Source organism: Cupressus sempervirens, chromosome 3, assembly GCF_028749045.1.
Source record: "Cupressus sempervirens isolate cs-2001-9-10 chromosome 3, ASM2874904v1, whole genome shotgun sequence".
In the NCBI taxonomy this organism is placed as follows: Eukaryota; Viridiplantae; Streptophyta; class Pinopsida; order Cupressales; family Cupressaceae; genus Cupressus; species Cupressus sempervirens.
Genome location: NC_143120.1, coordinates 383667520 through 383694769, shown reverse-complemented (window position 1 = coordinate 383694769; position 27250 = coordinate 383667520). Strand labels below are relative to the sequence as shown.

Sequence of the window (27250 nt, the reverse complement as noted above, 5' to 3'; positions counted from 1 at the left end):
ATACATGACCAATAGCATTTTAGGGACCCTCAAAAAAACAAATCTGAACACAACCATACAAAATTTAACGAGTATGCAAAACTCTTTTAACAAAATCATCACCAATATCCATACACTTGAAATTGTGTAAACAAAACTTTACATGAATGACCAATGATATTTTAGGGACCCTCAAAAAAACAAATCTGTACACAATTATACAAAATTTAACAAGTCATTACTGACATCTCACAAGTTCAACTTGTAATCTTAAAAAAATATCACCTGTATTTACAACAATACTTCCTATACGACTACTATACCTTACCACAACATTTTACAGCAGTGTTTTACTGTGTAGCAACCCTAATAGTTAATATGTAGAACTTTAATAAACTATGATGAACAAATTAAGCCATTGCCTACTAAGTAAACACAAATATTGAGCCTCTATAGGAAGATAGTGAAAAAAAATTCATCACAAATAACAACAATACAAAATAATGAATAAGATCTCACAATGTTCAACTTCTAATCTTTAAAAATCAGAAACTCAACTTACTCTGTAAATATAAACAAATAGTTGGAAGCATTAAAATTAATTAGAAACTTCTCAAGAAAGAAGAAAAATTAGAAACTTTCCAATAAGATTGACAATGCTCAGAAATTTTATTATAATATAATTTGATGTTTCCACTAGATACCAAAATAAAAACATCGTAAACACCTTTCCAACTGAATTAATATAAATTCTTCTACATCTATATATTAAGTTTATTAACCAAATAGTGAAAGATTGTGCTATTGACCAGCAATAGAAAACCTAATATATTAAAAAGGTACACAAGTGGAATTTGATAAATGATATGCAAACTTTGAAAGAGAAACATAACTCTCAACAGTAGACAAATGCATATTGCTACAAATTTTACTTAGTATTTCCCTGCCAATAATTTTTATTAATTTAAGGAATTAAATTCAAGGTCTGCATATAGCTAATTTGAAAAAATGCCTCGACTAGTCCAAGTGAAATCATTTTCAATGTAGAAAAAGAAGAAACTTGTGAATCATGAGAATAATGAATTAAAATTAAGTTTAATGAAAATGTTTAATCAGTCTCCTCAATAATGAACCAAGTTGCACCAAAATGACAGAGAATAATGAACCAATCAAGAATATAGAAATGCTTCATCAGTCTACTCAATAAGCTTAACATGGGGAAATCATCTATACGATGGCAATATGTAATCACAATACTATTGGATCGGTACATTCCCTTGTTAAAACAACTTATAGCCCAGAAGATCTAATAATTATTCTATAATTGAAAATATTTACAATCTTCACAGTGATTTATTTGGTAAAAATAAATGGACATAGATGCACAGGCTTTTTACGCCATCTACATGAAATATCTCCCACCTTGGGCAGTGCATTGTGAAAGCCATAGATCAATACGATCGATCATTTGTGTCCTGACTTTATGTACCGCTTCAGGCGATTCACATTTGGAAGCATCCCCTGATAGAAAATTAACATGCAGATTTCAATTTGATGAGGAAAATGATTGAGCACTTCATATTTCATAATCAAATCTTGTAAATCTCAAGAGAAAAACAGGAACAATAAACCTTTCAATTTCACTTATTGTTTCCATCAGTACAGTAACTATGGATGGAGTTCAAATCATGCCATCAAAGGTTAAAAGACATTAACTGCTACTAAGTTAAAACATGACTTCTTATTAACTGTGATAAGAGCTACATGGTTTTGTATTTCAGAAAAAACATTTCAGTTTGCCAATCAATTAGAAAATAAGGAATAAATAAGCGCTCTAGTTCTCAAAAATCTTGTGTGTGTTGTTTTGACCTCAACAAAGTCTTCCTTTTAGCCATTAACAATATGCAAATTATTATGGGATTCTAAGTGTTTACCATAATTTCATATTTAGTAACAGAATATTTTCTTTGTGGAATATAACATGGATTGCATTCTAAAATTACAGGTAACCAATTGAATGTAGTAATTGAAATGTGAGAAACAAAAACAAGTCTGTACCTTGAAGGCTTAGAGGGCTTTGAGGACATCCTCGAAGATCAGTCCCATGACCACAATTATGACATGTGATTAGATATGAGGGCACTGACAAAACACAAATATAAATGGCATGAATTATCACCCAAAACAAGAATGTTAAGCAACCAAAGAAATAAGAGAATGACTACTAAATATATGATATTTTCAGATTCCGTGGAATTATAATAGTAAAGCTTCTAGTAGTAAACTATGTAAAACTCTTGACTTGATCCAATAAAATTCTACACAATTTACTACCAAAAGTATTACTGTTAGAAGATATAGACTAATTAAGCATAGAGATGAAAAATAGATATAACTCTAACTAATTTGAACCTTTTTTTTAAAAATCATGAAGAAACTTTATGGTGGAAAGCTACCAAGGAAAAAAAAAATTTGATAAAGTCAGGTCAACAGTTTTGAATATAAAATTTATCATGATGAACTTGGTAAAGAGTGCAAAACACACAGTTCAATCTGGAAAACTAGAGTTCCTTGTGATTTTACAAAGAAAATTTAATTCCCAACAATAGGGTTTCTGAGCTTATTCAGTTCCTCTAGCAATTTCTTAAAACAAAATCTTTAATCAGAATTTAACTCAACCCAACCCAGATTTTTTCCACTTAAATACATATTTTTTTGAAAGAATCTTTATCCTTTGGTTTGCTGATTTATTGCAGAGATATTTGGGCTACATAATCTGTAGAAAAAAGTATTTTCCTTCCCTCAATAATTTTTCTTTTCACCTTATAATATGATAAACTTGTCTTGTAATGCAGAAGGATGATAGGAGTCTCAAACATTGTATCATTTGGTGAATTCTGTACTTATTTATGCTTAGATAGCTATTAGTTGAAATCTCAGGAAAAGAAATGTAAGCATGTATTAAAGAAACAAAAAACAAATCTTTAGTATTATACTGTTTACCGTTTAAGTTGAAATAACACACAATACGTTCTCTGAAATTTAACATCATTTGAAGGTTGCTCATGTCAATTACTAGCTTAAAAATGCATCCTACCTTATGTGCTTTGTATCCTTGGTTGAATTAAATGCCAATATAATTGAAATATAGTTTTGAAAAAGTATGTCTCTTTTAGGTTTATATGTATAGTTCTGAAAAGAGCATGTCCCTTCTTGGCTTATAAATAATATAAGACAAATTTTTAACTTCACTGAATTTGCTTTGTGTTCAACCCAACTCTAAGCTTTGTGTTGTACTATGTAGTCTCTACACGTATGTAAAAAGCAAAAGCATGGTTAGCTGTTGCAAGGGTTTCCTTTAAAGTAAAAGATTTTAAAAACTCCTTGAGTAGGAGTGTTAATTAGCTTTGTGCCCTGAACAAAAGGACAAGGAATTTCTTTAGTTCATTTGCAATGTCTGCTCAAAACCCAAGATTTAATTTGTAGATATTGTAGAAAACTAGATGTAGTTTTCTTAGGTTCTAGGATCTAATTTAGTTTTCAGTTACAAGGGAGCTTACCCTACAAATTTGAAGAAAAGTTTACACTAATGTTCCACTATGTGAAAAAATTTGTACCTAGTGTGAAGAGAATCAGATTATATCCTATTCTTCAATAATGTGGTTCCTTCCCATACTTCTGCTGGTCCAGGTCTAGGATTTATCTTTAAATTCAAAAACAATTAGCCTAATCAATGACACAAGGTCAGAGAGTTTGTTTGTGTCCTATAATTGAATTAGTGAATTCCCTTTGTTTCTTAAAGCAATTTAATGGAATGAGATCCCCACCAATATAATGGGATTTGTAAGCAAAAGCTAGAGCTGATTTAGCAATAGTCTTGTTATTAACTTATTACCCGTAGGTCAAATGTAGATATCCATGATGTGGAAACTCATATTATAACCAAGGGTAAGAAAATGCTTAGTACCTGCCATTGTTGTCTCATATGAGATATGGAAGCATACATTTGAGAGTCCTAAAGAATTGCTAATTCAGTAATTTGGATTTTCTATGGAAGTGGATGTCTTTATTTTTCCAAGGGCTTTTAAACAGGGTTCTTCCATCACCATGCAACCAGATCTGGTAGTCTTCTCAAAACAATGCCAGGATTGTGCTTGATGATTTTACCCTTAAGTAGGTGTTATTTAATAAGGCCACCTGTTAACCTAATGCTCCAAGAAATCACTCTTGGTTTGGGTTCAGATATGTTATCTAAAGGTGCTCTCTTCATCAATTGCTGAAATTTCTGGGGACTAGATCTATTAAGTTTACCATGTAGCTTGTGGAAATCGCATGAATGTGTTAAGAATCTAAAGTGAGAGGTCTTCCAAAACTTTCTCTCTTGTGTGCTGTCATAAAATGATCCTCTGTTTTAGATAAGTTTTGTTAGGATTGATGTTGACAAAGTTTGATTGCGTGTAGCTGATCATTGTAATCTAGTCCAGAACAATTTACATACCCCATGCGATACAGTAGGCAAATCATATTATAAAGAAAAATTTTGATCTACTTGCCTATGTGCTATCTATATTCAACTTCTTATTGGGAGCTAGTCTATTGAAGGCATGTTTTGTGTCATTGGCTATTGTAATTTGTGGTATCAACATTTATGCAACACTCAGGTAGAATTTTATGGCAAGACTCAAGATAACCATAAAAAAAAAGAACCTTTCCAAATCAAATACAAGAAAGCTGAAATAGCTCACAAAGTCAGCATCCATGTCTTTTGAAGAAATTAAATGACAAGAGAAATAATAAAATGATAATGAGGATAGGCTTGAAATTGTTCTCAAAAGAAAAGAAATTAAATGGAAATAATAAAATGATAATGAGGATAGGCTTGAAATTGTTCTCAAAAGAAACAACATTTTTACTTTTAAACCTAAGAGTGCTAAAAGTTCCACTTAAATCATAGAAAACTGTGTGGATCTTCCCAAAAAAGTGCTACTTAGAAACTAGCATATTTTTGTCAACATGAAACCTATCAACTTGAAAACAAAGCTAAATTTAACAAGGCCTAAACTTTTAATGTTTTCTAGTTATTCCACTTTATATAAGTACTATGTTACTTGAACTATGCAAGCATCTAAGCAAAACCAAGATTTGAAATAATTGCTAATTTCATGTGCCAGGTACTAGTTAGTAAGATAGATAAATGAAAAGAATAGATCAACAGTGATGTATTAGGGAACGGAAAGCTAGGACAGTTAACACTAATATAGATGCAAATGTATATACTATATTAACATACCAGACAAACCTATAATCTCAAAAGAACTAATCAACGTATAGAATTACCTTTTACAAATTAAGAAAAGGTTTCTTTAGGGCATAAATATCTCATTATGTATCTAGGTTGGTTAATTTTTTAAGGGTAATTTTTTCCTTTTACACTTTCTTTATTCTTTGTGATTCGCCAGTTTTGGCATGTTTTGCAAGGGTCCTGGAGCCATGAGAAATAGAATAACCACTTACTATCCTCAGAAGATTTTTGTTTGGATGCATGCCGCCATGGATCTTGTGAACCATTAGTGAAAAATATCTTTGAGCCTGCCAAATTCAAAACCGAATCTAGTAAGCATTTCTTTTATGTTCATACTATTTTTTTCATGATTATCATGTAGTTGGATACAACGATTTCAAAAAATTGGATAGCTCATTTATCATAGATAATGTACAGAATTTGAAGATGATATTACTTTTCTACTGGTGGTGCCAGAAGTCATGGAATAAAACATTAACCTAATGCTTTTGTTATGTAATCAGATTTGACAGTTTAATTTCCTAAAAGAATAACAATTATGTGTTCCCTAGAGATATGAGGACCAAAATTGAACTTCTATTAAATAGATGGGAACAAATTGTGATTGCAATCCCTCAAAAAAAAAAGACTAGGAATTCAAACACAAAAGTAAACTTTTAAGTTCTACCCTTTTCTAGAGAATTTTAAACTACAGACTAAGAAGAATGAAACACACAACACCAATATATCAAAGTAGTTTGATTATGAACATAACTCAAAGATTTTCAATCCACTACTTTTCAAAATAACAATTTGAGTGGAAATACAAATTGTTTTTACCTATGGCATGGTTGACTGTATGTTACAGTGCATGTAATTACAAAAGTTTATTAGAAAAAATTGAATGCCTAAATTTTTCCCAACTTAATATTAGTTGTATCCAGTGTTTAAAATAGGTTATTGATTCGACAGCATACAGGCCCAGATCCAAGTCATTCAAACCTGTTTTAGGTAGCGATATGATATGCTTGCAGGGCCATGCAATGTTCTGTCAAACAAGTCTAAATTCAGCCAAGATGAGCCCACGTGAACCTCGACAGAAACTGGAAAAACTTATAGCTTTCAGTAAAAGAATTTCATATTTTTTCTACAAACTGCCACCAGACACTGCAAAAAATCACACCCTGTGAAGCTACTGTTTCAAACTTTCAAGACTTGTGTGCAGTCATGTTTGAAGACATTTCTGCAATTTAATTAAACCATGGTTGTGCATGTGAGAGTAGTTACTGTTTGAAGCCATATGCAATGTAAAATTATATATTTATAATTTGCCACTGAATCTGAAAAAGCAATTAAATTGTTCATTTACTTTCACCTTTATGTATTTTTAAAATTCAACTTTTTTCTTTTTTGGTACAAATTAAATGATGTGCATTTAAATTTGTTAGGTCTTCCATGTTTTCATACCCTCATCTCATTTCCCCTCATGTGTAACTGACCTGAGAAAGTTTTCATGGGTTTGTAATGTTTTGATGGTGTTCTAGCAGAGTTGCTGGAAACTCCTCTGTCCCTCCTTGGGTGCGCATATCCCCGTATCCAATTTGGAAACATATCGAATACTGCTTGGATACACATCAAATATTGTACCCATGTCTGCCTAATAAACTTGATTTTCCAACCGTACCAAATACTATGGGATTTGTGTTTTTTTTAGATTTGATGTAGATCTTCCCTTTAATGTTAAAAATATAGATATTAAAGCAATTTTTTAAAAATGTAGTATTATAAAAAACCTCCACTAGATGAGAAAGACAAATAAAATGTTTTTTTTCTATTTCAGCAACCCATTTTTGGGTTATCTTCTAATGCAACTCTACTGTGTTTACAAATTGTAAAGCATTAAATTAACTTATAAATATTTATGTAGCATTTATGTGTAAATATTACTTTTGAAGTAATGAAAATCTCCTACAATAACTTAGAAAACTATGTTAAATATATGTATATGTATTGTTTATTAATGTTGTGTCCAGCCCTATCCATATTGGGTGTCTAAATAAATGGCCATGTCCATACCCAATACCGTTTCCATATTTGTATCTGTATCCGTATCCGTGCAACTTTGTGTTCTAATCATTGTGTTCATTCTCCCTTCTCAACTATGTGCATAAATTAAGAAGCCAAGAATCTATCAAGTCTGCCAGTAGCTGTGTTTTATCTGTCCAATTGGATATCTCAGTTTCTAATTTGGGGAAAATCCAATTAAAATTGTTGAAGTTATGCAATGCGGAATTCTACACCGATAGAATATATCTAAATCCACAGTATAAAACACCCTTTGAATTTTCCCAATGTAGGATATACCCCTTAGAATTTTGCAGTGCAGAAAATACCTCTTGAATTTCTGCAAGGGACATAACACCCTTCTCTGTATGGAAATGGGCTCTAAATCTCCTAAAGTCTCTGCAATCAAAAACGACCCCTAAAACTCTGTAATAGAAAATGACCACTGAATTTTGGCAATGGTGCACAGAGGCATGAATTTTTGCCACTTCATTGGCAAACGTGGGTTTTTTTGCCAAGGAGATTTAGAGCCCATTTCCGTACAGAAAAGGGTGTTATGTCAACAAGTATTGATAACGCACCAGAACTATAATTTGAGGCATGCAACACATGATTTGATGTCATAGCTTGAAATTAAACCTGCATTAGTGGATTAATAACAAAACCTCCGAGTTTCACAGCAGATTTGAACTACGACATGCTGTGATGACAGAAAATGCCCGGTTTGCATACTTAGCATTCTCGTACAATTTGAAGACAAGTTCTCACAGTGACTTGATTGAGACTCTCATCTTTAAAAGAAGATTCCAACCATCTTTGGGAGTTCTGGAAAAGACTTTGAGGGATTTGAGAAGACTTTGTGCAGAAACTTGATAATATTCTCTGTTTTATTGTTCTAGGTAATGACTACAATTTTCTGTAATAACTATACGTAAGCAATCTGACTGTAAATGAATGTGTGATCTCAGTGTGCGTTGTCTACAGTTTGCAATTCAATATTCTTGTGAGAAAATAATAAAGTATTCTGATTTTCATCAATGCAAATCCAGTGCACCTATATTATTTTCATTGTTAGTTCTGTGCAATACTGTTGTTGCATAACTGATCTTGAGGAAGGATTGTACTGTTGGCCCTTTGCAGGTCACATTACTAAAGAGTTGATAGTTCTTGATTGATCAGCAAAGTATATTGATGTGTTGTGAATGAATATGTCTTTTATATTGACTCTGGCATGAATCAGTTCAATTTTTTCATAGCCTCAGAATTGATCATAATGAAGAGCACATAGGAAATACTGGATGGGGCTGGGAGGGGGGAGAGGGTGGCGGTCACATACAAACTTAACAAGAGGAACCATCAAGACATTAAGACTGGATTTCTCATGGAAGCCCCTTGAGGTAAAAAAGCATACATACAGACCTTTTATTAGCAAAGACCGGGCACCAACCCACAGAGAGCACCAACCCTCTTTGAAGCACCAACTCGGAGCGCTAAAACACCAACTCTATTCAGCTAAGGCCCCACTCCCAGTTTGGGGACCAATAAGTAAAACACTTCAATCACTGAACCAAAGATCACAACTCCAGACCAATCTTATTCTTTTATACCCAGCAGCTCCACTAAATCATCATATGCCCTATGTCATACCACAGTCTGAAACAAGGTATCATATATGCTCACACACGCACGCCTTCACCTTCCAACAATGTCATTTTCAGTTTTGTAAAAGATAAACCAGATTATGATCACAGCCAATATGCAGAAATCATTGAATCTTCATACACACCTTTCCACTCCTACACATGCACAGAAGCAGCAATTCCCAGAAACACACAAAATTATATTTCTCAATCAATATTAAACAGAGAACCAAAGCTCGGAATCGGCAAGGCCTACTTGACTCCTGAATTGGCTATGAATCGCCCATGAATCTGCAAAGTGAAAAAACCCTTGAGATTTAGAGGATTTAACAATTTGAAACTTATTTCTGTAAAGTTTCTGCAAATTCTGAACTACCAAACTGTATAATGCCTTCACTACTTGCTGAAGATGATCTTAAAAATATCAGAGCTGGATATGAAGTGTTATCTGGAGTATAATAATTATTCTGAAATAATGTTTTATACTTGCTGCAAATCGGATAGGGCAGAAATGTTAAAGGAGCAGACCATATAAGTTTCGTGTGTCCACCCACATTAATAACCCTTATTTATATGGCAATCAAGAGGCATGTCCTTAGAAAGGACATGACTCTTACCAAGTCGACCCTCTATATAAACTCTCTATTCGTCTTCCCAAGATCGGCGTCCAAAGGAGATTATGATTAGTTAGTAAATATACTAACTATACTATGCAAAACTAAAACATAATAAGTGCCCCAATGAAAACGCCGATTAGGTCATATAAATAGTGTGTTTGAGAGACCAATCCTTAAATAAGGATCTTCATGCTTTATATGATCTTGTACAATCTGCTGTTCAGATCAGTATGTTATCACAGTTACATAGTGTTAACACTCCCTCTTAACTTGATAATCATACTGAGAGATAACATATCTAGCACCATCAATCAAGATGAATAAACATACGTTGATACTCTATATCTATCTGACACTTCTAAGCATGTGGTATCATTGAACACATGATACTATATCATATTACTATCCCTGTAATATGACTTATCACTTATACTACTGATAGCAGTATTGCATGGAATGCAACATACAAGATAAATTCTTGAGAATGATTAAATTTTTCCTTTATCCAAGTTGTGACTCATAGGTACTAGTAGAGGCCTATATCACAATATGAACTTGAGTTAAGATATACCAATGCACAAGATAAAATCCGGAGAATGATTAAATTCTTCCTTTATCCAAGTTGTGACTCATAGACATAGAAATGTCTACATCACAATATGATCTTGAACTCATCCAGATCTGACAGTAGTTCTCTACTGTTCAACACATTATCTAAGAGATCGTCATCTATCATAATGTCTTTTATACAAGTGTTCATTATCTCAGAGATCGTCACCTCTTAGATAATGAATACAAATGGTGAAGCTCATAACAGTCAATAGCCTGACAATAATAATTTTAATTCAATATTATTTCATTAATAATTAAAGAATACAAATGTATTATAATTCAACCATACCAAGTCTTTTCCTGAAGTGATCTATCTTCACTCGAGAGAGGTTTGGTAAGAATATCTGTTGTCTGATCTGCAATGCAAATGTATTCTAATTTTACAATATTCCTGTCTACCATATCTATTACATAATGGTAAGAAATTTCAATATGCTTGGACCTATCATGGAAAACTGGATTCACAAAAAGCTTGATGGAACTCTAATTATCACAATGAATAATAACATAATTTATGGGTTAACCGAATAATCCCACAAGTAACTTTCTAAGCCAGACTGCTTCCCGAGAAGCCATTGCTGCAGCAATGTATTCAACTTCTGTGGAACTTTGTGCTACTGATGCTTGTTTTCTGCATATCTAAGATATCATCGTTGAGCCTAAACTAAAATAGCATCCTGAAGTGTTTTTCCTATCAGTAACACTTCTAGCCCAATGTAAGTCTGTGTACCCATGTAAGTCCAAGTCAACTTTCTCATACTTGAGCCCAAGATTAAGAGTGCCTTGTACATATCTCATAATATGTTTGACTGCAACTAGGTGAATCTCATTTGGCTCACACATAAACTAACTTAAAGCATTAGCAATATAGCAAATATCAGGTCTTGTATTTACCAAGTACATAAGAGACCCAATCATCTGTCTATAAAGAGTAGAATCTATGGAGGGTGATTTTGCAGCAAATTCCTTAAGTTTGTGTAGATTAGTCTCCATTGGAGAAGACATAGACCTGCAATTCCACATTCCAAATCTCTTCAAGATATCTAATGTATACTTTCCTTAAGTATGATGCTATCAAAATTCTGCCATACTTCCAGTCCTAGGAAGTAATGAAGGAGTCCTAAATCTTTCATTTCAAATTCTCTGATTAGATCTTTCTTGCATTGATCTATAAAATGATCATTTGTTATTAGTAAATCATCCACATATAGTATCAAAATTATCATATCATCTTTATCCTTTTTATAATAAAAATTTGAATTAGCTTCATTCTTGGAGAATCCTAAACTGGAGAGATACTTATCAATTCTTTCATACCATGCCCTTCGACACTGCAATAGCTAGGACTGCTCTTACAAAGGTGTATCTGGCAACTGGGGAAAAGGTTTCTTTGTAATCAATTCCCTCTTTCTGAGAGAATCCCCTGGCTACGAATCTGGCTTTATACTTTTCAATGCTACCATTAGCAGCATGCTTGATTTTAAATATCCACTTAGAAGAAACAAAAAAATTTCCTTCAGGCCTTGGAACAATTTCCCAAACATCATTCTCAATAATGGATCGGTATATCTCTGTCAAAGCGTCTTTCCAAGTTGTATGTTTAATAGCATCTAAAACATTGGTTGGTTCTGATTTAGATAAATCACTCGTGTTTGTTGCATAACTAGAAAATCTTTTGGGTCTTTTGCTTTCTCTGAATGTTCCAGATGATGCATCGAAGTCTTGTGCTTCCTCTATAGTCTTAATAGCCCAAAGTGGTCTTTTCTTGGGATTTTGAGTTTCCTCAAGATTAAGATTTTTGAATTTCATCTTCAATTTCTTCAAAGTTCTCCCTCTAAACCTCAAATTCATAATTTTCTTCAGAATTAGGTAAATGTGTAGGATCTTCAGAACTAAGGGCTCTTTTGAATGCTAAATCTTTTTCAAATATTACATCCCTACTAAGTTCAATGTTTTTCTGACCAGGTATGAAAATTCTATATGCTTTAGATGTTTCACTATACCCGACAAAAATACCTTTCCTCCCAGAGGGTTCTAACTTAGTTCTCTTTTCTTTTGGAACATATATGTATACTAGGCACCCAAATATCATAAGATGGCTTATATTAGGTTTGACCTTAGAAAAGACTTCTTCAGGAGTTTTATCTCTAAGGTGGGAGTGAGGACTTTTGTTTTAGATATAGATAGCAGTACAAGAGGCTTTTGCCCAAAGATAATATTCTAAATTTTGATCAAATATCATAACTCTTGCTACTTCTATAATTGTTTTATTCTTCCTTTCTGCTACCCCGTTTTGTTGTGGGTTATAAGGAACAATATACTCCCTCTTAATTCCTGTTTCTTTACAAAAATCTTTAAACAAGTCTGAAGTACATTACCCTCCATTATCAATCCTAAGGGTTTTAATTTTGTGCCTTGATAAGTTTTCAGTTAAGGTTTTAAATTCTTTAAATCTCTTAAGGATTTCTTCTAATTCTTTACATTTTAAGAAGTAAATCCATATTTTCCTAAAGAAATCATCTATAAAAAGTATATAGTACGAGAATCCTCCAAGAGAAGGAACAAACATAGGTCCACATAAATCTAAGTGGACTAATTCCAAAACATTGTTAGTTTTTTCTAGTGCTATCATGAAACGGACTTTTGGTGTTCTTACCCAGAGAGCATCCTTTGCATATGCTTGAATGATCTTTATTCAATTTAGGTAAACCAATAACCATCTTCTCCATAGTTGATAAGGTTTTTAAGTTTAGATGTCCTAACCTTCTACGCCACATTTCGTTTATATCAACAGCTTCATGAATTAAGGCTTGAATAGGTTCTATGTTTAATTCATATAAGTATCCCTTTCTTTGACCAATCAACTTTGATTTCTTAAATGAAGCATTCTTAGACCAGGTCATCACTTTACCATCCATGAATGCAACATTATGTCCATCATCTTCAAGTGTTGTAATAGAGATTAGGTTCCTCTTTATTCCTGGTACATAGAGTACTCTTTTGAGATGGAGAGAAATACCCGACTTCAATTTCAAGGTGTAGTTCCCAATACCTTTGACTAAATGAGAGGAATTATCACCTATGGCAACTTTGCCATTAACTTCTTTTGATATAGAGTCTAGTCCTTCTTTGTATCCTGTAATGTGTCGAGATGATCCACTATCAATTACCCATGTTGTGCTTGATACTTCATTTGATAGTGCAGAATACAATACATGTTTCTTGTAATGTCCCCATTTTAGTAAGCTCCTGCAATTGGCCAAGTCAATTCACCATCGCGACCCTCGTAAACTGACAGTGGGATTTGAGGGTCTCAATTGTGTAGTTATAGGCTTTCCAACAACCTCGGACGTGTTTTGGCTCTGTTTGAGGGACTTACTATTTATAGCAAGTCAATCTATTGGTTCCAATGAGCTCAGTTGAGTTAGAAGAGTTGGAGGATGCTCTCAGTTTTTATTTCGGACTTCTAGTTTGAGCTCCAAGAATCTTGGAGGGAGCGTCTATTTATAGCAAATCACCCTGTTAGGTTCATTCATCATCTTTCATCATCAAGATCACTTTGGTGTTGTCAAATTTTGATTCTGATGCCTCTTCAATTGTTTTTGCAAGACAGGTGAATTATTATTACTCATATAAATACACTGAGGTTGCTATTTTTGATAGTGTTGTTGGTTGGTCACCTCGGTATCATAGCTCATTGGAATAGGGACGAAAAGTTTTAAATCATGGGAACAAGAAACAGTGGCCTTACATGTCAAAATTTGAAGTTATGGTGGAAAAGGTCATTTTTTGGAGCCAAAAGCAATTAATAAATTAGTTTATAATGGCACTTTATTAGGTTTTAATGTTGTGTGTGGGAAGCTTCTTAAGTGAAGTTCATTTAGGAAACTTTGTGCCATTTGGAGAATACAAATATGAGCCCATTTGATGAGTAAAGCATATGCTTGATTATTTTATTTGCTTTTGATGCGTTTGTGGATTTTTCTGAGGTTCTAATTTTTATGGCCCTTGCTGAAGTATAAGGGTTTGGAGATTCTGAGAATTGCATTTGCAATTTAGCTACTAAGGTGTAGCTAAGATTGCCTAACTTCTCTACTGTTTACCACTGTAGCTGAGAAGTGATAAACATCAAAGATTCGATATTGGAGGTTGCATTCAGTTCAATGCTGATGTATGTTGAATTGAATCATATATTAACTCTGATTTAGGGTGTCTTGTTTCTCTATGCTAAGAAGGCAATATTTGTGTTGGGAAAAATAGTGTGGATCTGCATTGTTGGCATTAACGTTTTCCAGCAAATTGGTATTTTTTTGGTGTCTGATTATCTGCATTCAGGGGCTGCACATCATGTGGTTTTGCCAGGATATTGAGTGATCGGAAACTACCACCGTGGGTCTATTATATCTCTGTTGCTTTTGGCACCATTGCTGGCACCTTCAGGCTGCAACATTATTTATATTCTGGGCGTCTAGGAAGTCCCTGGTCAGCGTGGGAATAGAGTGCATGTTCTGCAAATTCTGGGAGTGTGAATTCAGCACCTGTAGACACCATTTTTGGTCACCTCTGTCAACTCCTGCAATACATTTGGGAAGCATTTCAGTTTGGCAATATTGGACGCTAACCTGGGTAGTTCAGTGAAGTCCTTGACATACAGTTATCTGCAACTTTCCTTAGGCTGTGATTTGAAAATAGACACCATTGTTTACAAGTCCATGATTCCGTATTCAGGTCACTCCAATTTCCTTGTACATGTGGCAGTGAAATTTGAATAAGAATTTGCTAATTGTTCATTCCTTTGTCTTTAGCTGCTTGTTCGAATTTAGCATAGCTCTCATTCACATTTATACATGTTTGTGAAAAATCAATAAGTAAAAGCAAAAAGGAAGATATATATACATTTTGCAAATTATCTGCATAGGGTTGAATTGGTTATAACTCATTTCTGGGCTATTAAGATTGATGGACAAGTGTTTGACAAAATGTCAGACAGCTAAATAGAAAAGAAATTGGTGTTTGTCAAGGTTATAACCAATAGTGTTTTTACATTTCTCGGGATCATAGTTTTCTTCTTTCTTAGTAACGTTTGTACAATTTACTTGTTGCTTTGTATTCTTCGGGCAATTAGATCTATAGTGTCCAAATTTTTCACATTTGAAGCATTTTATTTTGGATAAATCTTTCTTAAGTTTGTCATTTCTTTGATTACCCTTCTTCTTCTTGAAGTGCTTCTTCTTACCTTCATAGGAATTTGTGTTGAGAACATGACGTTCTTCATTTTCAGTTTTCAATTTTCCTCCTTTCTTAAGTTTCCTAGAGTCTTCTTGAAGGCAATCTCCTTTAAGTCTATTCAAGTCTAGAAGATTGTCTCTAGCACTTACTCCTTGTGAGAATGTTTCCCATGAATCCGGTAACCCATCTATAGCCAAAGTGTTAGCTCTTTCTCTTCAATAATGGTCCCTATACTTGCAAGTTTATCTCTTAGACTAGCTACCCTTAGGAAGTATGAATTCATAGATTCTGCCTTCTTTATCTGTATATGATTTAGTTGTCTTTTTAGTGCAAGGGTTTCAGTTGCATTGTTAACCTCATATGCATTCAATAATGCATTTATCATATTAAATGTTGTTTGATGTTTCATTAGCATAGTTACTATTACTATTTCATTATTAACCCCATCTAATATGATTTGCATGGCTTTCCTGTTTCCTTTAATTCAGATAGTTTTATGAGGATCAGCATCAGGTCACTTGGATTCTTTATTAACAAACTATATTACATCATTGTCTTCGAGAATCATCATAATTTTGAATTTCCAAGCAACGAAGTGTTCTCTTCCATCAAACCTATCTTCGGGTCTGAGTGTGCTAGCCATTAAAGGTAGAGGGAGTTGGTAGATATTTTAAATCTAATTGTCAATTTGCAGAGTCTAGGTTCGACTACCAGAGCTCTAATACCATTTAAAGTTTCTACAAATTCTGAACTACCAAACTGTATAATGCCTTCACTACTTGCTGAAGATGATCTTAAAAATATCAGAGCTGGATATGAAGTGTTATCTGAAGTATAATAATTATTCTGCAATAATGTTTTATACTTGCTGCAAATTGGATAGGGCAGAAATGTTAAAGGAGCAGACCATATAATTTTCGTGTGTCCTTTATCCACATTAATAACCCTTATTTATATGGCAATCAAGAGACATGTCCTTAGAAAGGACATGACTCTTACCAAGTCAGCCCTCTATAAAAACTCTCTATTTATCTTCCCAAGATCGGTGTCCAAAGCAGATTATGATTAGTTAGTAAATATACTTACTATACTATGCAAAACTAGAACATAATAAGTGCCCCAATGAAGATGCCGATTAGGTCATATAAACAGTGTATTTAAGAGACCAATCCTTAAATAAGGATCTTCATGCTTTATATGATCTTGTACAATCTGCTGTTCAGATCAGTATGTTATCACAGTTACATAGAGTTAACAATTTCATGCACCCTTTATTGAATATAACTCAAACAGACTATAACATCATCAAATAGAAGCTAACGTACATAAACAAAGAACATAAATAATAAATCCATCACATAAGTAAAATATAAATTGTGGTTGAAGGAAATAGAAAACATAATCATTTGACATAGATATATAGAAATATAAATGTTGTCAAATCATAAATGTATGTAAAATCCATGAAACCAATGACATCAAATGTTCCATGAAACACGTATCTGTAACAGTAAAGTGTAAAATTGTAAATAGTAACATTGTAACTTTCAATCAGAGTAGGTCGATATCTTTACTTCTAATCATTGGAAAACTTTAAATTCTTTGGATTTTGTTAGTGCCTTGAATCATCTTTCTATTGGTTTTGATCTCATGTTATGTGGCTTTGTATTTAAGGAGAAATGGTGAGTCCTAGAGCAAGAATTCATTGAAAATTAACGATGTAATTTTTATTGATTTGATAATACGATATATCATATAATCTAAGCTAATGAAAGGTTTTAAATGCCGCATATAATTGAAAGTGGTTAAGGAGGATCTAATTAATCTTCTAAGAATGTTGGAGTTCATGGTATATTCGGTCAAGGAAGGTATTCTCAAAGTTATTTGTAACTATATATCTTATGTGTTTCCAAAACACCAATATCTGCTGATCAAACAATAAAAAAATTAAATAATCATAAATCATAATTGAGCTGCAACCAACCAAAAAAAAAATTAAATTTAAATTTCATTTTTTGGCTGAGTCATGAGGCAGATAACTCGCCGATTTAGGCAAAAGTCGCCCAAAATTGCCTAACTCAGTAATCCATGGTGATTTCTAGCAAACAATTGCCAAGCCGATTCAGCAAGTCAGAATCAGCCAGCTCAAGCCGAATCACTGAATCGCTTGAATCGGACGAATCGCGGCAATTCTCATTTGTTTGATATTAAATATTGCAGACTAAAATATGTAGCATTTCAATCGAACTAGTTTTTGTTTTTACATACCACCTTTACACGGAAATGTTCCGTCTTCAACAACACATGATACCTCCAGCTTCACGTCAAAAAAGAACTAATTTCTTTGAAGTTCTAAACTCCACCCAGTCGTCAATTCATCAACACACATTTCTCAATACAACCCGTCACCAGCCTTTTCAACAGATGGAAGACTGCAAATAAAACTACTCTTGCTCGATTCAATGTGTTTCAATAGAAATTGTACTAATATTTCATGTTCTGGTCATAAGCTAAAGCCGCAGCCTATCATATTATCATTAAATTGTAGAACAGCACACCATACACAGTGATTGCCAATTGAATGAATACGCCAAAAATAAAGTGTCCACATCAAATAGGAATTAAACACTCAGCATGTATTAAACAAAAAATGCTGCCCCTTAATAATATATGCATGACTCTTTACTTCAAAAAGACCCAGCACACTAATTAGAGTCCATTTGCCAATCACAGCTTCACAAAACGTATTCCAAACAAATGGCCAGCCATTTTGTTAGCAGCATACACAGTTAAATAATACACACAACTGATGGCCCAGCTGATAAGGTAACATGAAGTAACAAATATTCTATCAAACATAAATTTGTGATTACAAGTTCATATTGTCACCGATTTATTTAACGCTCCAATATGAAGTAAACTGCTTATCTTCAAATCATTGTTCCTATATTATTATGTCTTTCACTTGATAAGTCAGCCAGATTCGTTTTTGGTTGGATTATTAAATGATAATGCATCAAATAGGCTGAATTGGCAACTGTCAAGCAGACGAGCAAGCAGCTGATAACAGCTTTAGTTCAGCCCAAGCACCTTATGTGCCTCTGTAATGTCCCCAAAATAATTAAATGATTCAATTGAATTAATTATTTGTATGGCCCCAAAATTACATAATATCTTTTGGGACCTCTTTTTATTTATTAGTTATATGTTTGGTTGTGTAACTAACAAATAAGAATCAAAAGCAGCAGCATTGGATGAAATGGTGGAAGATGGAGATGAGGACTTTGATCTTGAATAAGATGAATCAACTCATCATTTAGATACAGCAGCACCTACTATTTCAGCCTGCAAAATTATATTATATTAGGACAGGAAAGAAACTTTGCTTGAATGTGCTTGACGAGGCATCTAAAAGACGGAATCAGGACACCTTACCTTCCTCTTTGATCTAATATATACCTTATCAGATAGAATAAAAGTCTTCAATCATAGGTGATAAGATGATCTGTTTACAACTTTACAATCTCAGTATATTGTATCTCATTCCCTAGCAGAGTTGCCATATGTTATTAATGTTTTAATTTGTCTAATACATGGACTTTTTCATTAAGGATGTCAATGTCTATTTGACTATTTTTCCGCACAGGCTAAAAGAAACAGAATATCAAAAGTCAAGATCTACAATTAATTTTTAAATTCAAAGGATGAACTATCAAGCACAAACAATAAGACTCATCTTCCTATTGGCTAACAGAAAGACTAGTATTTAATAATAAACACTTGATGCTGACAAATAGCTAATTCAGAGACTTGTAAATCTACACCAAGACATGTGAGCACCACATCATTTCATGAAGGAAAAAGTTAAACTCCATTCAAAGCTATAACCTAAATAGATGGATTGCACCAATACAAGCAATCTGTGTGAAAGATGTCAACTAGGAATCTTGTAGAGATATTGAGTTTTGTTTGGAAAATTGATTTTGATGACGTAAGGTAATTTTTGTTGTTTTTCTTTTTTTCTGATTTTTTTTGGGGTTTTCAACAATATTGCAATTACAAATGCTAGAGCTGAATAGACTTAAATTATTGAAAATACTGTGATAACAATAACTCAACCAATCTATGCTGAAACTGGATTTGTTATTCAAATAAATGTTCACACCTAGAAATCAGACCTATGTGGCCCTAGCAGATTTATACAGCAAGCATAATGCAATAAAATATGTATCCATGTCAAATCTGGGAATGGTAATGAATTGCAAATACCTTGAGTCTCCTTCCAACTCTAATCTGCCAAGCGGTGCCTCTTTAAATGCCATGCCAGCGCTGAGACTCCTGTTCAGCCTGCTATGAATTAATCCAGTTGATAACTTCCCTAAATTGGTTCCAGAATTAATTTCTCCTCTTCACTAATGCTGTATGGCTACAAGAAATAGCCTTCAATTTCTTAATTTTATCTCTAATAATCTGATCTGCAACTTCTGAAAAAACTATTCTCTTCCAATGAATTTTCAGATTCTTCTTCACCAAATGCATTCACAATGCTTCTACAAGCATATCAATTGATTCCAATTCACCATCTGGACGAATGTTCAGGCTGGCAAATCTCAAGAGTTTTCATTCTTGAGATCACAAACTGATGTAACTCTCCCCAAAGAACTCTCCTGAAATCTGGAATGAAAATTATGAAATCAGAATACCTCCAAATGAAAGCCCAAAGCCTTCTTATTTCCTTCTCCTTGCCATTCAACCCGTATTAGGGTTTTCCTGCTTTTTATTGTAATAACTTAATAAAATTCCCTCCCTGTGAAAAAGGCAATCATCATTAGGGTGATTATTATATTATTATAACATTTCCCTTCCTTAATTATAACATCTTATGTCAAATCGCCTAGGTAAGGGGATCATAAGTTATTATAACTTATTCTATTATAGAGTGATTATAATATCACTTTAATATTAATTTAATTAAATCCATAACTTACGAAATATCAAAAAATTCCATAAGGTGTTCATAAAATGCAATTCTGGGCTCCAATATGAATTTCGAAAGAAACAATGTGATCCCTGATGTTGACTTAACCCTGAAGGCCAACTAGCAGTTCCTCCTAAAAAGTAGGGACTTGCCCTAAAAAATAGGAACATTTCTCTAAACACCTGTAACTGCTCACAAGGATCCTGTTCTACTCCATGGTCCCCTGGGTGATCATCTAGTTTGTTTGTTTTTAAATAGGAGACCGCCCTAAAATGTAGGAACTTTCATCTGAAAGCAAAAAAGGCTCACAATGCCCCCGCAATGCTCTATGACCCTCAAAACGAGTCCCCTAATTGTATCATTGACCCACAGGAACTAGAGTGATAGGTCAACCCTCTGCTCATATGTAGGTCACCTTAGAATGGTACATTACAGTTGTTAGCTACTCAACTCTAAATATATTAGAGTTGAGCTTCCTATTTAGAGTTGAGTAGCTAACAACTCTAAATACTCAGAGATAACACAGAATAACAAAGTGCAGCACATGGCAGAATGATATATCTTTCATGGCATAGTATTCTCATGCGATCAACAATAATCTGAATTGTTCTGACCTTCATACAAATAATGCTCGGATGTTGGTTAAGTCTGTCAAGTGTCAAAGTGTCGACAATACAAAATGGGTGAGCGAGGGCTCCACATACCCTGTAGTTACAACTCAAGTATGTCTGCAAGTATTAGTGTGTGTGTAACCAGAAGAGCACATTGGCATAGTAAAAAGTTCTAGGTTGCAGTGTCATAAATTCCTCAATTTTATCAACTAGTACTGACGCCTAGTCATACAGTATGTTATTAATGAGTTTGTTCATTAGAGCTTTTTGTGGTAGAGCAATGCTTGAGGCTTGGCTGGAGCCTGTTAGTCGACTCCTGACAATGTCTATCAAGCACCTCCACTTGCCAGCCACAAAAAAGTATTTCTTCAACCCACGACTGCTGTTGGTGGTAGCCAACAACTCCCATTATGCTTTTGTCAAGTCTCAAGAAACCATCTTTATAAGTCTCTTTTTATTACATAATAATCATTTTTATTGTGTTACCAATATTTTTCCCTTCAGACCCTGGAATGTCAAATACTCTTGTATACTAGACAGCTGAAAAATAAAGTGTAATGCCGTGGCCTAAGTACTCAAAAATGGACCTGCATCGGTGCTTGTCATAGGTTTCTATCATTGTCTGCAATGCCCCTTCAAAACATTAGACAATGAGGGTGTAGCAAGGGTGGATGACACCTCGGCCCACCAATTTGAAAGGAAAAAGCTATAGTTAAGTATAAAGAACCAAGCATAGAAAAAGCGAACTCGGGGAAGGCAGATGAACCAAAGGTGATTCTTGTCAAGGACGACTAGGACCTCGTACTAAAGACGACAACATTCAGGATTTTCTTTAGTATAATGACATATTCACATGAACATGCAAGGACGTAAAGGACATACAATTGGAATTGTGCGTCCATCAAATCCCCTTAGTGTCAGGAGTACGCACCATACAGAAGAGACAGTATTGCATGAACAAGAACTATGTAATGAAGGTACAAGAGGAAATCAAGAAGATGCTTAAGGTGGGGATCATTTTCAAAATTTAGACAAGCGACTGGGTGTCGCCTATTGTCATCACTCTTAAATAGGAAGCTCCCAAATCCAAATTTGTGTCAACTTCATACTTCTTAATGTCATCATTTTAAGTATCCCTTTCACATTCCCTTCACTAATAGCATATTGGAAGAAGTGGTAGGACATGAGATGTACTCATTCATGGACAGGTTTTCTCGCTACAACCAAAATAGTGTTGTCAAGGAGGATAAACTAAAGACCACATTCATTGTGGAAGACGGGGTGTATGCATCAACAAGATGCTCTTCTGCCTATACAATGCCCTTGCTACCTTCCAAAGGATCATACTCCATATCGTTGACAAGATGTCCATGGGAAATTTCAAGGCATTCTTGGACCACTAGTCCATCTATAGCAGGAATAAAACCCACCTGACAGCTCTACATGAGCGTATAGAACTGTGCAAGAGGGCGACTGGCACTTAACCCAAAGAAGCGTTGACTCACGGTAGCAAAAGGAAAGCTACTAGGTCATATAGTTTGCAAGGGTTGAAAATTGATCCGAACAAGGTGAAAGTGATCATTGAGATGGAGAGCCCCGAGGACATAACAAGGGTGAAGTCCTTCCTAGGGTATCTCAACTACTACATGCGGTTTATTAAGGGATTTGTAGAAATCTCATTCCCACCAGAAAAATGACAAGGAAAGGTGAAGCATTCACCTCAGGGATTGAAAAAAAATAGGCATTCGATGAACTTAAGTCCAAATTGGTGAGTGCACATATTCTGGCATTTCTAGCATGGGACAAGAAATTCAATGTTCACGTTGATGTTTCAAACTATGCCATCAATGTCACCCTAACACAAGCCAACACGGGAGGGGCGGATCACCCAATATTTTTTGCAAGACTACTATCAAACTTGGAGAGGAATTACTAAACAACAGAATAGGAGGCCTTGGGCATGGTATATGTTGTACAAAAGTTCTAACACTACCTTCTTGCCACACCCTTTCACATTTTAAGTGGATCACCAAGCTTTAATAATCTTGGTGAACAAGCCCATCATATAGAGGAGGGCAAGTCGATGGCCACTTCTTCAAGAATTCATGTTGACAATCATTGTATGCCCCAAGAAGAGCCATGTCATTCCCAACCAATTGTCGAGGATAAAATCAGAACTTGCCTACAGGGTAAATGAGGACTTTCTAAATGCCCATTTGTTCCAGGTGGTAGTCCTACCCTCCTAGTACTAGTACATTGGCCAATACCTGACTACTTCCACGTTCCCTCGTGAGATGACACAAAGCAAGCAAAGAAAGTTGGCACTAAAAAGTAAAAAATTCCAACTCATTAGTGGTTTCTATACAAGATGGGACCCAACAATGTGTTCCACAAAAGCATCATGGAGGAGGAAATGCCAAGCATGTTTGAGGTAGTCTCATGAAGGGTTGGAAGAAGAGAACATGGGCTCGGATTCCACCACATAAAAGAAACTGCTTGAAAAACTAAGGTGGCCAACACTGCACACAAATGCCCAAGAATGGGTACTTGGATGTGATACTTGCCAAAGGGCAAGCAATCCATTTAAGAGGGATTTTATTCCATTATTTCCTTCGCAGCCTTGGGAGTTGTTTGAAAGACAGGTTCTAGATTTTGTAAGGCAACTCAAAGTGAGTGTCGAAAGGCGATGCAGGAACATTGTGGTAGCCATGGAGTACCTGATGAAATGGGCAGAGGCTAGGACACTCCTTGACAACAATTCATTTAGCATGGCTAGCTTCCTTATGAGAAAATAGTCACCTGATTTGGCATATCTTTATCCATCACTAGTGATCGAATACAATTTGTAAGCCAAGTGATGAACATAACAATTGAATTCCACATATTCCACAACCTCTCGAGTCTCTACTACCATCGGGTGAATGAGCAAGCCAAATCCACACAAAAAAGTATTGGTGTTAGTGCTCTAGAACATGTGCAAAGTGGAAGACGGAGACTAGGAAGAGAGACTTGTAGTTGTACTTTGGGCATACCAAACCTCCTATAAGACAACAATAGGACATGTACCCTTCCAATTCAGGTAAGGGCAAGAAGCAATTGTACCGACAGAGTATATCATGCCACGTCAAAGGGTGGTAGTAGAGAACTGGTAGAGCAATACAGAGTTTTAAAGAACAATTATTCAATTTAATGAAATTGGATGAGAGATGGATGACAACATAGTGTGCTACCATGATGGCTCAATGACAGAGACAACTCTAGCACGACAAACATCTCTAGTATAACAATCGTAATGAAATCAAGCCCGATAAGTTCAAAATCCTTTGGCTTGGACCCTATAAGGTGAGAGAAGTGGAAAATAACGAGGTTGACAAACTAGCAACTCTCGAAGATAGACCTATCAACGAACCTATAAATAGATCCAAATTGAAACTATACTGAGAGGAAGGTGCACATTGCAAAAATCAACATGTTGGGATATGCAACCAAAGGCGACTGGACTATTGGTAGGGAAAAGCAAATTGAAGATCTTGTAATAACTAAAGAACCATATAGGCCAAACCTAGATTGGACCAAGCCTATGATAGCCCTGGAAGACCGACAAGAAAGCATGTGGAGAGTATCGTGGTGTCGAGAGTGCCCATGCACATGATATATGCATTGCTCACACGATCAGCCCTCTAGGTGAGAATTAATAGGTATTGGAGATGGAAGGCTCCCTAGAAAGGGAGAAGAGAAGGGTTTTTGTTTACGATATTGATGAGGAGGTTGAAGAGAAACGATAAAAGAGTAGGCAACCAAGCGTGAGGTCGAGGAGGAAGACTTGGAGGAACAAATTGATCTAGAGTATGGGGCCTCTCTAGGACCATGCCTAAATAGTGGTGAAAATGGATGATTCGTTTATTTTGGAATGAGACAACTATATAGATCGACTAGTTGAGAGATGTGCTAAGGACTGCAAGCGCTATATCACCCCAAGAGAAATGCATTATGGTAAGTGATACCAAACCCAACAAGGCCCCTAACGATGAACGGGAAAGAAGTGATATGGATAGAAGTTATAAAGGAATAGGACCAGGCACCTATATGCAGTAGTATGCCTCCGAGGTAAAGGTTCGATGTCATGAAGAAAGAGGCACTAAGAGGAATATAAAAGGTGAGAAAGTGGTCACGTTTTTTTATAATTAGAGTTGCTTACCACATTAAAAACCTAACCCAAAGTAAAGGCAATAGAAGACCCTTTAGGGAAGTGGGAAGAATTCATTATGCAAGACCAAGAATCACCTTGCAAACAATAAAGAAAAATCTCAATAACTAGAAGGAAACAATAGTATGTCGTATAGATAGAGAATTACAGAGTATGGGTCGTACAAACGAAGAATTAGAAAGTATGGGTGGAAAAATGCTTACAATGCTCAAGCTCAACAACAACCATGAGTGTAGATGACAAATCATCTACAGTGTTCAAGTGCGAAGCAACCTTATATGATAGAAAGGGGATGGTTTTTGGAGGCGTACAGGTGAAACAAGTGTTAGAATATTAAGAATAACTTGAGCAGGGGGGTGAATCAGTTATCCTCAGGTCCAAATGTACCAATTCAACATTTAATAACTTCAAACAACTTAATCCAATTCATAAACCCACTCAATCTATATAGCATACCATCAGCATATGCCGACTAAGAGTAAAATAAATAACTACAAAAATAGCATGCATAACATAACATTCACACAATTAAATGACACCGGGATTTAACGTGGAAACCCAATATGGGAAAAACCACTAGTAACATGCTACCAACTTTCACTCTTCTAAAGTGAGCTCGGTTAAGAGCCAATCCTGTTAAAGGGTTACAAAACACACTATTAAATGTGACCTGGTTAAAGGATTTAATTACCCTGTTAGAAGTGGCTTGGTTAGAGGACTTTGGATCATTCCATTAGAATGTCACCTTGATTAAAGGATTTACAAAAATGACTGTTAGGTCAACCTTGATTAAAGGATTTTGATTGCCACAATGGTTAGAATGCAACGGTAGGTATGATCTATAAAACACAACTCACTTTGCAAATTCAGATCTCCATTTGCTCATATATTGGTTCATTGACTAGCATTCATTATCATCTCCATCACTGATCTTCTTGACATCCCTTCAAGCAATCACACTTCACCAATTTCCTCACTTCTCCTCTACTACTCTATTCTTCACAAGTTATCCTTAAAATTGTCAATCAACAACTAACCAACCTTAGAAATCATCTCTTATGCCTCCTTAAATAGGTAATTTTGATCTTTTGCCACTTAAACATCACCGTAGATCTTAGGGTTAGGTTAGATCCATTGAATATATCCATCATTTTGTTCTTCTACTCCTTTCTTGATACTTCTAGAAACTTCTCTTTAAATCCTTGCCTTTGATTGCATAACAAACTCAATTCGAGCATTAAATACGCCAATTCATCAATCGTTATTATCCACGCATTTTGACTAATCTGAAAATTCAATTATGTCGGCCTCAAACTCGTTTCTTTCACAAACTATAATTTTTGTTGACACTCAGTCAACACTATGTAGCTCAATCACTACTGTTATGTCTCACTCGGCTTCCACTAGCTCACTCGGTCGCTACTACAACTCACTCGGTCACAACTATCACTTGGCTAATACTATTTACTCAACTAACCTTAAGTTCTTTAATCTTCTCTTCAGCTCATTTATTGACTAACCACTGTTCACTATGATTTGCTTGTGTTTGACTCAACACATCTATACTTCATAGGATGATTGAACAATACATCATCTTGTCAAAGACTAACTAATCAAGTGTCCATTGTAATTCCGTCATACTTACTCCTCTTCACTCAACAACTTCACTAGTTCATCTACTTATATCTCTTTTTTCAAATCCTCTTCATCAATCAACAAATATGGCACTCTACACAGGTAGTAAATGTCTCTCTAGTAGGTTTGACATCAATGATAACACAACAATTGTTCCGATTGTAGTTTCCAACAAGATGTGTAACTGTAGGCCAATGAATTGTACATCATCAGTATGGCATGTATCAAACTCAACGCTGATCGTATGTCTTCAGTGTCAAGTATCATAGTTGAAGTCTCCGCAAGACAAAACACATTGGATGATGTCAGTGAACATACTAACCATATGCAGCATTCGTACGAGGCATACAACATCGCAAGAAGACAACCTCTCAGCAAGCCTTTATGAAGTTGTGTG

The 27250-nt window shown here is 34.9% G+C and overlaps 1 protein-coding gene across 1 annotated transcript in view; it reads right to left on the bottom strand.

The window, feature by feature from the left end:
- Window positions 1-1039: 1039 nt before the first annotated feature.
- Window positions 1040-27250, bottom strand: part of LOC149566614 (putative serine protease EDA2) — a 97413-nt gene continuing 71202 nt past the window's right edge. The window contains exons 11-13 of the mRNA XM_089819911.1: window positions 5494-5568; window positions 2038-2121; window positions 1040-1500 (exon numbers count right to left, since the gene is read on the bottom strand). Coding sequence (XP_089676037.1) covers window positions 1382-1500; window positions 2038-2121; window positions 5494-5568 — 278 coding nt within the window. The 3' untranslated portion in view covers window positions 1040-1381. The remainder of the gene's footprint in view (window positions 1501-2037; window positions 2122-5493; window positions 5569-27250) is intronic.